Source organism: Larus michahellis, chromosome 3 (genome assembly GCF_964199755.1).
Source record: "Larus michahellis chromosome 3, bLarMic1.1, whole genome shotgun sequence".
Lineage (NCBI taxonomy): Eukaryota > Metazoa > Chordata > Aves > Charadriiformes > Laridae > Larus > Larus michahellis.
The window spans coordinates 44,985,949-44,999,215 of NC_133898.1; the positions used below are offsets into that span (position 1 = coordinate 44,985,949).

Consider the following 13,267-nt stretch of genomic DNA (forward strand, 5'->3'; position numbering starts at 1 on the left):
TTTAAAGCTCAAAGGTTTACAATCCCAGCAAGATAAGGCAATATCCCTCCACACTTTATGGTGCTAGCTTACAAAGAGGTCAAAATGGCTTAGCATGAGGGTCAATTTTACACAAAGTTCCTGTTTGAGGAAGGGAAAAACCACCCAAAGTCTTCATAGCTGGTTTTGACATAACTGTTAGATTATAGGAGTTTGAGTTGTTTGCATTTTTTTCCCCCAAGCCCCAGTGGGTTTTCTGCATCCCGTGTGACAACGAAATGACTACCAAAACGAGACCGTGTCTGTGCCACGGGTCTCCAGCCAGGTGGTCCCACTGCATGTCCTGTGCCTTCATAGGGGCGAGTGAGGCACCCTCACGTTCATCGTCTCTGCAACTCGCCTGGCATTCCTCTGTTCTTAAATTGCTGGCAAGTCAATGAATGTCCACCCGCTGCCCTGGCCCTGGACTGGTTCTGCCATCCCCTTTGTCTCCCCTGGGTCCTGCCTTTCTGCGGCGTAGCACTGCCCTGTCCCTGCTATGGTAGCACTGGTCTCATGTCTGTAACCACATTGCACTGGGACATGCCATGGGGCCGTGCACAGGCGGCATCACTGTCCTCATGTCTCGGTGATACACAGTGGTGAAAACGGCCAGCTCAGACGCACCTTAATAAGAAATAAGATTGTTTTGCAGTGACCTCCTAGGGAAGTTCACATGCTTTGGCTTTGATGCCTACACTAACCTGCCGCAGAGAGCTGAGAAACCTGCCTCCTGGACGAGTGTATGTTGCAAACATGCAGAAAAATTTGGAAAATAATCTGTTAACAGGACATAAACACAAGCCAGGAATTGTTCAGAGAGGCAATAAATAAATATTTCACTGAATGAGTCACGAGTGCCTAGGTGATGTTAGTGGGTGGAGAAATCAGTCCAGAACAATTTTTTTCACAGTGAAAGTATTTCAGTGCCCTGGTCCTCTCACACTAAATGCAGCTCCATCAAAGATTTCAGGTGCAAAGTCCTCTTGCTAGGCGAGGGGTTTATTTAGCCTGCACATAGTGTTTGTTCCTGTGCCTGCCCCACTCTGCAGAGCACTTCATGCCCCTGCAATGCCAATTGTCAAGCAGACCAGGCTTGGTGCTCCCATTGCTTCAACCATGCCAGCAGAAAGAATACAGTCCGATGGCCGTAGTCTGCAATGCTGAGGCTTAGAGGCTGTCCAGAAGCTTTTCTGTGTATTTCATAGCATCTTAATGGCTTTGCATATAACCTTCAGAAGTGTTCTTTGAGCCCTGGAAACTCAGGGCAGGCATGAGTCCCAGCTACGCCAGCCCCCGGGGGCAGCACGAGTCACCAGCCCCAGGGCAAGGAGCCGAACTGTTACCTTTCTGATTATTCGTATAATTGCCATGCCTTCCATTGTCCTTGGAAATTAGGAGAAAATGATGTTTACAGTGTCTTCCTTGGCTCCTGTGGTGCTGCTTGCTGGGTATTGTGAGGTTTCAATAAAATATGATTTAGGAGCAGGCAGCTTGCGCTTCAACAAAAACAGGGCTGTGAATCTTCCCGCAGCTGCCATGACTCTTCATGGGTGTCTCCCTGGGCATCCAGCTACAGCACAGCGATGGCAGCAATCTGGGACACTGTGCATGGACGGGCACTGGAAGACAAGGCAAGTGAAAGCACTGCTACTCCTTCAGCGCCACTGGGCGTGCTTGTTTCTAGCAAGCTCCAAGGGACATTTGGCAGCACGGCACCAGCGTGAAGCTGTCTGATGAGCACAGCCCAACAAGCCGGGTGGCTTGTGTGCTCCCCCCCTTCTCTCCTGTATTGTAACTACAATGAGCAATGCATCTTTTGACAAACTAAATATAGGTAAATACCAGTTTTTCTCATCTCCCTGGCCAGAAAATGAAGCTGAGAAGGGATAAGATACTCCTTTTAAAGTGTGTGACAAAGGTCCTGCATCGCTGGAGGTGTGAGACTTCCTCCATGCAAGTCCCGCGTCCCGCACAAGGCACCCACGCGTCTGGCCGCACTTGGGTATCTTGGAGCTAGAAATGGAAATCTGGATGTGTTCCAAATGCACACAGCTGCATACATTTGGCTGCCAGATGGTTGGCATGAAAGCCGCAATCTGACGCAAAGCATGGGTGCCAAACCTGTGCAATAAGCATCCGCAGAAGAGACACACGCAAACACATATGAAAATGAATGCAGATCTTTTCCCTAGACAAGCGTCCATTGGGGATGGACCATTTCTGGCTGTCTTAGAGCTTTTTCCAGGTCAGAACTTGCCAGAGTTGTTCTTCAAGGGAGAGTGGACAGGACCGCCAAGCTACCTACTTGCTTTTGGAGTTTATGAAAGTGGTCTCTGAGCGATGTAGAGCATTCATGTGGTCATGGACAGTATAGCGTTGCTCAGTGGTTAAAATAGCAGATGTCAGCCTCCAAAACCGCCAGATTGGCAACTATCAAGAATACTAACAGATAACATAAAACATAAAATCCACTCACAGATGGCCTTTTTCTGGAGGAACTAAACATTAATTTTGTGTCCATCTGAAAGACTGGGAGCTGAATTTTCTTGCTCCTCTCCCTCCTCAGTGGCTTCCAAGCAGCTAGTGCTGCCAACTAAAATGAGGGTGAGGTTCTGGGAGCCCCAGTGGTTTGCAGGCAGATGTGGGAGAGGATCAACTTTAGCAATTACTTCCCCTTCTCGTGGTTTTTGCAGTAGTTGGGGAGCTTGTTGAGGACCCCATCAGGAGATGGGGCCCTGTCACGTTCCCATGCTAAACCCTCTCATGATTTTTAGCCTGGAAATTTACTTGTTTTAAAGACAAGTTCAGACTTGGTCATGGCTAGGGCATTAGTTTACAAGAAGTGCACACAGTTTCAAGCTGGCCTCATAAGGACACCAGGCTTTTGCCAGGTGTGAGCCCCTGCTCTCGCTCTATGCCTGAAACCTTTCCTGGCAGTCTTGCCCCAAACCAAAGCTCTGTAGCATTGAGCTCTGTACGGCTTTAGAACTGACCGAGAGTGAATTGATCTGGTTTTCAGCTTGTACAGAGTTCCTTGCCATCAGTTCTGCCTTAGACAAAGCCTAGGACTTGCGCTAACCCATTTTTCTCTGTTTTTGTGACTGTAAGGCACTTCAGGCTCTTTAATACTGATGTGGTTGCATGATAACGGCAATGAAGATAAATTACCTTAAAAATAGGCAATAAGCCTTTTAGCTCTTTAGAGCAAATCAGAGCTATTCTGAACAGCCTACAGACGAAAGAAATGGCCGTTTATCTTCATTTACAGCGACTGTGCAGAGGTACCAGCATGCAAATTCACTGGCCCAGGGGCAAGAGCTAAGGCAGTACTGGAGTCAAAGGGTTTGCTGCCGGGAGAGGAGAAAGGAGGAGAAACTCCCTCCTCTCCTCCACCACACCATCTGATTACATGCCAGCCTTTGCCTCTGTAGCCACCTTGGTATTTTTCGTTTGGAAGAGCTGATCACTGTAGATGACTGCATCCCCTGCCACTGCGACTGCTAGCTCTGCCACTGAGCTGGTGTAATAGCAAGATAGAAGAAAGGACTATTTTAAATGCTCACCAAACTGTTAACCAAATATTTAGATGCCTAGCACACTAACAAGTCCCTCCTAAAGTAGGGCATATGAGGGACTCATCTGCCAGCATAGGACATGTCTTTATGGAGATTTTTTTTTTTTTAAATCGTTTCTTTTTTTCTCTTCCCCACAAGAAATAAGAGTTGTTGTTTTCTTCCAATGGGAAGAGCATAGTATCCTTATTGGGGCTTACCCAAGTGTTAGGGGCATTTGAGATTTGCCCAGAGCTAATTCACATCTTGCCCTTCAGCCAAGGCACTTGCTTATCACCAGGGAACACCGCAAATGTGAGCAAAAGGCAAGCAGATACTGTGCACACCTTTGCAGAAGTTCAGGGGTCAGCTGAACCTGCCACCAGGTTCTCTGAGGGAGAAGCATGTCTTGAGTAATGGGCGCAAACGCTTTTTATTACTCTTACATTGTGTTATATACCTGCATGGGGACCAAGGGAAATCTGACACAGTAGCTGGACGTGATAAAAAATTACACTTATAAATACATTTTTATCATTTGTTTGGTCTCAGATTTTTCCCTTGCTCACAGATGCAGGCGGAGCAATCCCTGCTAATACGGGGAGGCACAGATGCATAACCAGCATCTGTAAAAGCCTGACCAGTTCAGGCCTCTGACTGTGGCTCTTTCCGTTTCTGGACAGCAGCAGTGGAGCAGTTAACGGTGCTATGCTTGGTTGTAATGTTTCTGTCATTACTATCAAACCCTGCAATTCCTTATTGTTGTTTTCTTGTGAATTTGCCTCTCAGCAATACTAGCTTGGTAGAACCCCTTCAGTTGTTTTATTTTCAGGTTTGATCTTGCTCACTCCCATTATTATAATAGTACATCCTCTTGTGGGTCAAAAGCACCTTCTTCTCTGCCCTTTCATAAATACCCTCATCCAAAGTGAAACAGTCAGGAGGGGGAGGCAAATATATTGGTAAGATAAAAGTAAACATTTAATGCCACTATAGTTTGATTTTTTTTTTCCAGACATCATATTTTGGACAATGTTTCACACCTCAGATACCACAAAAGGAATATTTTTTAGCCAGCAAACAATAAACTGTACAATTTTAATGGCAAAAGGCTCAATGCATTTGTTGACCAACTTGGAAATGGCTGTGACTTTCCACATTTTGAACTGGTCCTCATGTTGTTCTTTCTTTTTTCCTTTTTTTTTTTTTTTTCCGTAAAATTTAGTTGATAAAATATATATATATATCCACTACATCTGGAATTACCCACTGCTGGGACCAGCATAAGTTCTGTATCCATCAGTTTGTCTCCTCCTTAGCCCTATTTTATACCACTGTTATAATGAGAAAGAACATAGCCACGGACAGAGTGAAATGGATTTAGCAAACATACACTTCAATGCATAGCACTTAGATAAGCATTTCCAACCATGATGTGTAAATAAATTATAAAATACAAGCAACTCTATAAAACAAGAACATCCTGAGTTTACAAATAAATTATATCCTTCATACATAGAATATGATGTGGATGTTAGTAACAAGCAGTTTCAGCTATGAGAGGAAAAGAAGTTAAACTTAGAAAAGTTAGTATCTATGCATACATAAAACATATATGTATGTGTGCTTTATGTAAATACACACATACATATACAATATAGAGGGTGAATACATCCATATCTATAGCATACAGAGAATATGTAATATAGCTGAAACTGCCTCAAGCACCATTTTATTACCATTATTATAAAGTTTGCTCAATATTTAAGTAGGACCACTCAAAGTAGGATGGTTTGGGTTGTGTTTTATTTCCTGTCCAGGAGGGTTTTGAAGGTGGTTTGAAACATTATAGACGAATGTTACTGTTTCATTTTCAGCCCCTCCATTCTTTGCAGAATCATCACGCCCTTTCTGAGCTTCAAAATGTTGCACAAGTGAGCACAAGTCCCTTGTCAGTGAAGCTGGTGGCAAAATCCATATTGACTTCAATGGGATTAGGAAAAGGGTGCTACATTTTCAAGGGAAACTGATTTTTCTTCTCTTTTTTTTTTTGAAAGCTTGCTTGAGAACGAGAAAGAAGAAAAGATAAAGACAATAATAAAATGGTTTATTATTTCCAAGAGCAGGTATGGAAGCTCAGATAACCCTGGGATGAGCGCACAATAAATGCAAGAGATAGAGATTATTAACTTTGCAGTGACAAATCATTCACAGTTTTGTTTGCCATAGTTATTTGGAAACCTGTTTCAGATCTTGCAATAGCTAGCACCGGCCAGCCTTGTGGCTCCAAAAACTGCTGGGTGTCACCAATGCAAAAGCCTATGGAGTTACAAAACAAAGACTGTGAGGACATCAGGATTAAGCAAGGTATGTCACTCATCAGTGGATCTGAGAAACAGCACCTGTCTGTATGGTCATCATCTCCTCCCATCAGTATTTAGTGATACAAATGCTTTGATCTCTGCAGTGAGCTGGTGCATCCCTGATGCTGTGCAACCATCCCTCCCACACGGACTGGCAGACGAGGGTCACTCAAACGCTGGTTTATGAGAATCATATTTACTTCAGGCAGTGCTTTGAATTGGAGAAGCTTAAAGTTACAATTTTAAAACGATTAGGACGAGACAGAAAGCTTTATCTCATGGGGAGCTAAGAGTCCAGGCTTTCAGTTGATGTAACTATGCTGTATGCCTCATGCATATGCGGAAATTGTTGTATTTAACAGCCATGATTGTAAGACATCTTGCCTTAAATTCATGACACCCTGAAATACAGAGTAGTTCATTTGGATTACTTTTACAGGCTTTAATGTTTCAATGACAGCCTCTACATAGGAACTGCAGCAACTTGGCTTTGTAAGCTGAAGAACATGGGGAAGAAAAGTCCTTTAAAAGAAGCATTCAAAAGTGTTTCAAGCATAAGTTTTCCCTATAGTGTGGCATAAGTCAGCTTCATCTTGGTGAACGCAAGGAGGAAGGTTTTATAGGTACTCCTTGGAGGAGGAAGGGGAGTGATGTCCCCCACAACATCCTTCTCTCTAAATTGGACAGATACAGATTTGATGGGTAGACTGTTTGGTGGATGAGGAATTGGTCGGATGGTCACATGCAGAGGGTAGCGGTCAACGGCTCAATGTCCAGATGGAGATCGATGACAAGTGGTGTCCCTCAGGGGTCCATATTGGGACCAGCATTGTTTAATATCTTCATCAATGACAAACACAGTGGGATCGAGTGCACCCTCAGCAAGTTTGCAGATGACACAAAGCTGAGTGGTGCAGTTGACACGCGTGAGGGTAGGGATGCCATCCAGAGGGACCTGGGTCAGAGCAAACCCCAGTATCAGTACGGGCTGGGGGATGAATGGATTGAGAGCAGCCCTGAGGAGAAGTACGGGTGGATGAAAAGCTGGAAATGAGCCGGCAATGCGCACCTGCAGCCCAGAAAGCCAACCGCATCCTGGGCTGCAGTAAAAGAAGCGTGGCCAGCAGGTCGAGGGAGGTGATTCTGCCCCTCTACTCTGCTTTGGTGAGACCCCACCTGGAGTGCTGCATCCAGCTCTGGAGCCCTCAGCATAGGAAAGACATGGACCTGTTGGAGTCCAGAGAAAGGCTACAAAGATGCTCAGAGGGCTGGAGCACCTATGCTATGAGGACAGGCTGAGTGAGTTGGGGTTGTTCAGCCTGGAGACGAGAAGGCTCCGGGGAAACCTTATAGCAGCCTTCCAGTACCCAAAGGGGGCTTATAAGAAAGATGGGGACAAACTTTTTAGCAGGGCCTGTTGCGGTAGGACAAGGGGTAATGGTTTTAAACTAAAAGAAGGTAGATTCAGACTAGATATAAGGAAGAAATTTTTTACAATGAGGGTGATGAAACGCTGCAACAGGTTGCCCAGAGAAGTGGTAGATGCGCCATCCCTGGAAACATTCAAGGTCAGGTTGGATGGGGCACTGAGCAACCTGATCTAGTTGAAGAAAGGTCCCTTCCAACCCAAACTATTCTACGATTCCATAATTCTATGTTGCTTCCATTTGTGAACTCTACCTCCCCACAGTAATGGGGGTGGGGTGGGGGGAGTGTCTCTGGCTGTGTATGTATACTTTTTTCTGTATGTATATACATTTGTAAACAGCAATGTTTGTGAAAGAGTCCAGATACTTCATCTGTCATCAAATTTGAATTCCATTGCACAGGTAATAGTCACTATTTTAAGACAAACTGTATTATCGAGATAAATGAAAAAGACCGAAACACTTTAAGAGGTACTGAGTCTATCCTGTGAGCAAGCTTGGACTTGATGTGCATTACTCCCAGCATCACTCCCAGCTTTCTGCCTCTGTAATTGCCATGTTCAGAGATGAAAGAAAAAAATATCAGTGTGTACCTTTCATCCTTTTCTGTGCATTATCTGCAGCTCTCACTGAGCTTGCTTTGTGTCAGAGGATCATGACATCGCTCTTTAACGGTTACTATTTTCTGTAGCTGCAAGTTTCAGAAGTTACGTTGTATGGCCGTGGGAGTCTTCCAAGGCTGGATCGAAGCCAGCAGATGTTCAGTGACAGCCCTGTGCACGGCCCTTGGGCAAAATGAGGGGGTATCAAACAGGTAAGAGGAACACATTCTTTGGCTATATAACTAGCAGTGCACTAAATACCCAGAAATGGCAGTTGGATGAATTTTCCTTTTCCATGCAACTGGGTTTACTCTGCTATAATTCTCCTGACTCTTAATGCAATTGTGCCTCGTTTATACCAGCACAGGCGAGATGAGAACATGCCCAGTAAAGAGCTAAGAAAGGAGGGCCTGGATATCGGTTTGCTTCCTTGACGTTCTGTGAAATACTACTTCTGATTGCTTAGTTCTGAATGAGTTGACGAGAAATTGTTTTGAGGCAAATACAAGGCATCCATGGCAAGAGAAAAGACACGTGTCATTATGACAAACACACCGGAAATTAGGGCTCTCCCATACCCTCTAGAATACGAAGTGACCCGGCATCCGGAGTCAATGGGTGTGTGACCTGTGGCTTTCTGCCCGCTCCAAGAGCTCACGCAGACCAGTGGGATGTCTGAATCCAGATCGCAGCCAAACTCTCCAGTCTAAGGTTTGATTTGAATTTGTGGCTATAAAGCAAGTTCATGTATGCCAAGACGAGCAGTTTTCACAATGAGGCCCGAACTGCCCATGCCTGAGCACAGCAGTGGGGATGCGGAGCAGTGGTGGCATTCTGCAGCCGTGACACAACCTGACAATGAAGAACTGGGATCTCCTGTTACACACACGCGAACAAAGAATTAACCTTCAAACCTAATTACATTAACATTGCTGTTTCCTACTAAAGCTGTCCCAGGGAAGTAAGATTGATTTCTGAATGTGGAAACAATTAAGCAGTCCATTCATGTTGCTTATGAGTCTTTTAGGCAACTTGATGCCTTTTAAAATATCAGGATAAAAACAGCATTACGCTGCAATTGCTTAAAGAATGGGACTTCCTGGATGACTTGCAGAAGTGTATGGGTCTTCTCTAAAGTGCTGGCTATCTTCTCTATAGTGCTGGCTATCTTAAACTAAGATCAATTGATCTGTGATCAATTTCATAACAAGGTCCTGATGCTTTTAATTATCTGTTTTGCAGATATTTGAAGTATAAAAATATAAATTCTGAAGTAAAAAGCTATTTTCAATGAGAAAACATTTTGCAGGTGTGAAATCTCCATGAATTTTCATTCCCTTTTATGCATTAAGCCACCACAATTCCCCAAAATAGTTGCAAATTCTGAAATGCACTGACAGAAAGTGAAAAAAGAGAAGACGAGTATGGATTTTAGGATATGAATACGAGTATATGATGGGAGTGTTAACGGCCAGGCTAATTAAGTCCTCAGAAACAAAATATTTGTAAGGACTGTGATTCTTCTCAGTTAGTATTTTCAGTGTGCCAAATTCATCCTTGGCATAATCCATTTGGCCTCAGGAACAATTTTGGTCCATCGTGATAAAGAGGGCAAACGTACGCTCTCACTTTTTTAAAACAGTGCCTAGATAAATGCACTTTTTGCTATGCTTCCTAATCTACAGAAGTACCAAATCTAGAGACAATGACTAATTGAGTTAATGATGCTGAGGAATATTACACGTAATAGATATTTTATAATAGCTCTGAAACGTGTCCACTTGATTTATAGAAACATCAGCACTTCTGTGTAAGTCCCAGACTATGTGTGAGGGCATTTCTTGATAACAATGCATTCTGTGCATGCACCATTTGCTAGGATTTCACTTTCTCTCTATCAAGTGTGTGTTTACTTTTACTGTACCGCTTGCCATTTACCATCTCACTGCAAGCTCCTAGGGAGCCCAGCACACCCATTTTGGGCTGCTTGTTTTCAGCGGAGGAAGGACAACGCATCCCAATTACCCAATGACCACCTTCCAGCAAACACATTTTCAGAAATGCTTAAGCTTAAAGAAGGCAACATTTAATTCCATGTGCACAACTTGGGTTGTGGGTGGTTCTTTCTTAAATGTGGGGGCATGACCTGGGAAACAGGCTTAGTGCAGTCTCACGGGTGAGAGGGGTACAGGCCTACCTGGGGATGCAGGCAAGAGAGATGGGAGCTGGCTGTGAAAGTCTCTCTCCTGTGTGTATGTGACGTGGCAGCGTGTATCTGGGGCTCCACGGGACTAAGCCCATAAAGAGAGAAGCATTCCATATCCCAAAGGCACTAGGTCTTCATCCAGCACAAAACTGCAGGGGCGATTCCCGTGGATCTGTGGAGTGTACTGAGTTCATGGGGCTTTGTGGAGAAGAGATGGCTTCAAAAGAACCAATACGTAACAAGCGCTACTGAAATCATTACAAAGAGAAACAAAGCTACAGAAATCGCATTGTTTGGGATTTTTTGACAGAGCTTTTTTTGCCTTGAGAGAGAAGGGGAGAGAGATATCAGACCTGTGCCTTTAATACTTACTTGGAATATGAGTTTCATGATAGGAAACTGCTGTGGAACAGACTAGAAAGCAACTTTCATATAGGACTTTTTCCCTCCAAATAACCCTATAGAATGTAAGAAGGATCTTCTACAAAATCCAGTGACAAGGCTAATAAAATGAATAAGATTTGTTATTACAAGTTGTAGAGTATTAAAAGAAAATAAAACTATATAAATGTTATTTCTATTAAAAAAACCATTTGTTTCAGCTAACCACTAGAAAATCTATCAGCATTAATGTAGGGATATTTTTCCATTGAGACTTGCTGCTTGGGATGTTGTAAGATGGCATTAATATGATGGTAGAGGTAAAAGAAGAGTGGCACTTAAGTACAGCAGTAAATTGATGCATATTGAGTATATGTTAAATGATGCTCTTATTTTCTCATAACGAACAGGAGGGTAGCACAAGTGTATGTGAGAGAGGAATTTTTGTGAATGGGCTTACTTCAATATAGAAGGAGAAGAAACCTAATTCAGCAAAATAATTCTTCATGCTCATACATAATTAAAATGCAGATTTCACACATTTCTTTAAGAAACACAATGGACGTTCCTTCCCACATACTGCAAGCAAGTACGTTTGGATGTGCACTGAGGTGCAGACCCTTGTCCTTTTGATGTCAATGTGAATTTTGCCATGGCTTCAATACTGGAGGGTTGATAAGGAAAATGCCATAGGCAACATGCCTGAAGTGCTATATCTGCTCACTCACCACTCCCGTTTATTTCCAGACGTGCTGAGCTGAGCAGAGGCTGCACTTCTCAGGTATGTCTGTGACTATGGACAGACTGGGCCAGGGACCAAAAGCTGCCAAAACTTGTTTTGCAGTGGTATATGTCAAAAAGAGGTGAAGCTAAATTTTATTAATCGTAGTCTCAAGAAAAAATGACAGAATAAATCACTCATTTTCGGACTGATAAGCATGGGAGCTCTCAGCCTAAAGAGCAATTTTGCAAAAAGTTATTAGCATCAGAAAAAGGGGTCAGGATAAAAGTGCCTCCTCATCCATAACTCTAGCCAGTTCGAAGCTAAAAATACATGAAAAAAAAAAAGTTACGGCGGTTGGATCAAATGGAAAACATATTTACGTCATGGTAATGTCACCTCTCCTCTCTCATACACTGCAGAACAGGCTGGGAAAATTACTGTGTCCTCCAGAATACAAGATAGTACAGAAGAACATATAAGCAAATCTCACTCACTGCTAGAAAGATTTTTTGTGTCATCTGGGAAAGTTGAATTTCTCTTTGAGTGCCCTTACTCTGGTAACAAGAAAAGACAGTTAACATTTATTCATATGTTGTACTGATTAGGAAATATCTCTACAAACACAAGTTACTTAGAAACAGCAAGTCTGAAATAGAAGAAAACACCAAGAGAAAAACAAGCTGTAAATACATTTCAAAAGTGTGTTTGTTTTTTTCGTTTTTCTTTTCTTGACTAGCACCGTCTGTACACAATAAAGTATGAACATAAATGTTTGGATAATAAAGATTTGCAAGGCACTTAAACAGTTTTTCTGGATAGGTTTTCTTTTAATGAACCTCTCAATGGAAGTCCTACAACCACCCTTCCTCCTCCCTCAGCTAATGCAGGGAAAGAAGTGTCTTCTGCCAGCAGTTCTTATTTACAGACATGTCCTTAAAGGTTCCTCAAAGTGCTCTCTTAGGCTAAGAGAATCAACAGCCTTATATCTCCATTTTTCATGCTCGTCCTGGTTTTTTTTAATACTACTCTTCTGTATAGTATAGCAAATCTCTCATACACACAGTTGAGACTTGACTCCAACCTTCATCCTCATTCTGTTGTCTTTGGGATGCTATTCAGAAGGGAAAAGGAGGATGGCAGAGATGCGCATTGAAATTCTCTTGAGGTTCATACTTTATCGGCGTCTAGAGGTGATGTCAAAACAGGTGATCATCATGAGATGGGCCTTGCAGAAATTGACACGGTTTTCCAAACGCTCAGTCACACATTCCAGGGCCTCCAGGTATTCCAGAGAATCCAGCTCAAATACCTGCTCCAGATCAACTGTGAGAAAGAAAATACAGAGATAGGAAAAGCAGACAAAACCCAGTGCTGGTTGGTGGGAGAGAGAGAGTTAGTTCAAGTCTTCAAACCCATCAGTACTCTATACGACATGTTCTCTGGCTTGCCATTGTCCTTAAAAGTTGCCTTTTCTGTTTAATGGCTATTAAAAAGGCACATTGGCTTGCTGGAAAACGCTGTTATGATTGCACCGGATGCTTTCTTGAACGATATGCTCTGCCACCCTCTCCAGAATTGCAGATACCTTTTGCTGCACTCCAACACCCTTAAGCAAACGTTGAATGCTAAGATGTACTGACTCTCTCACACGTTCTGCTGACCAGAAAGAGATTTAAATAGGTGCTCTGGCCTGGGAGGCCAAGTCCTTTGCTGAATTCAGAACTCAGAGTTAGAAACCAACCTCCAACTTCCTTGATCCCCACACTTCTACCTATTCCATGTGATTCTCACTAGACCACTCAAGAGTGGCAAGGGAAGGCGTACACATCAATCACTCCAACACAGGGGCCCGTATGTTGCCAGAGACCAGGTGGCAGTGGCTTCCATGGAAGCCAAGTGCGAGATACGTAGTCTGAGACAGCACTTCCCATCTTATCTGGTCTCTGAGGCTGTGCCGTCCTTGAGGATTTCTGCATTTATCACAATGGAATC

At 43.3% G+C, this 13,267-nt stretch overlaps 1 protein-coding gene across 2 annotated transcripts in view; it reads right to left on the reverse strand.

The window, feature by feature from the left end:
- Positions 1–4,397: 4,397 nt before the first annotated feature.
- The window catches only part of KIF26B (kinesin family member 26B), a 303,146-nt gene continuing 294,276 nt past the window's right edge, over positions 4,398–13,267 (reverse strand). For both annotated transcript variants that reach the window (XM_074579953.1, XM_074579954.1), the window contains one exon: positions 4,398–12,598. In XM_074579953.1, the coding sequence (XP_074436054.1) occupies positions 12,450–12,598 (149 nt within the window). In that variant the 3' untranslated portion in view covers positions 4,398–12,449. The remainder of the gene's footprint in view (positions 12,599–13,267) is intronic.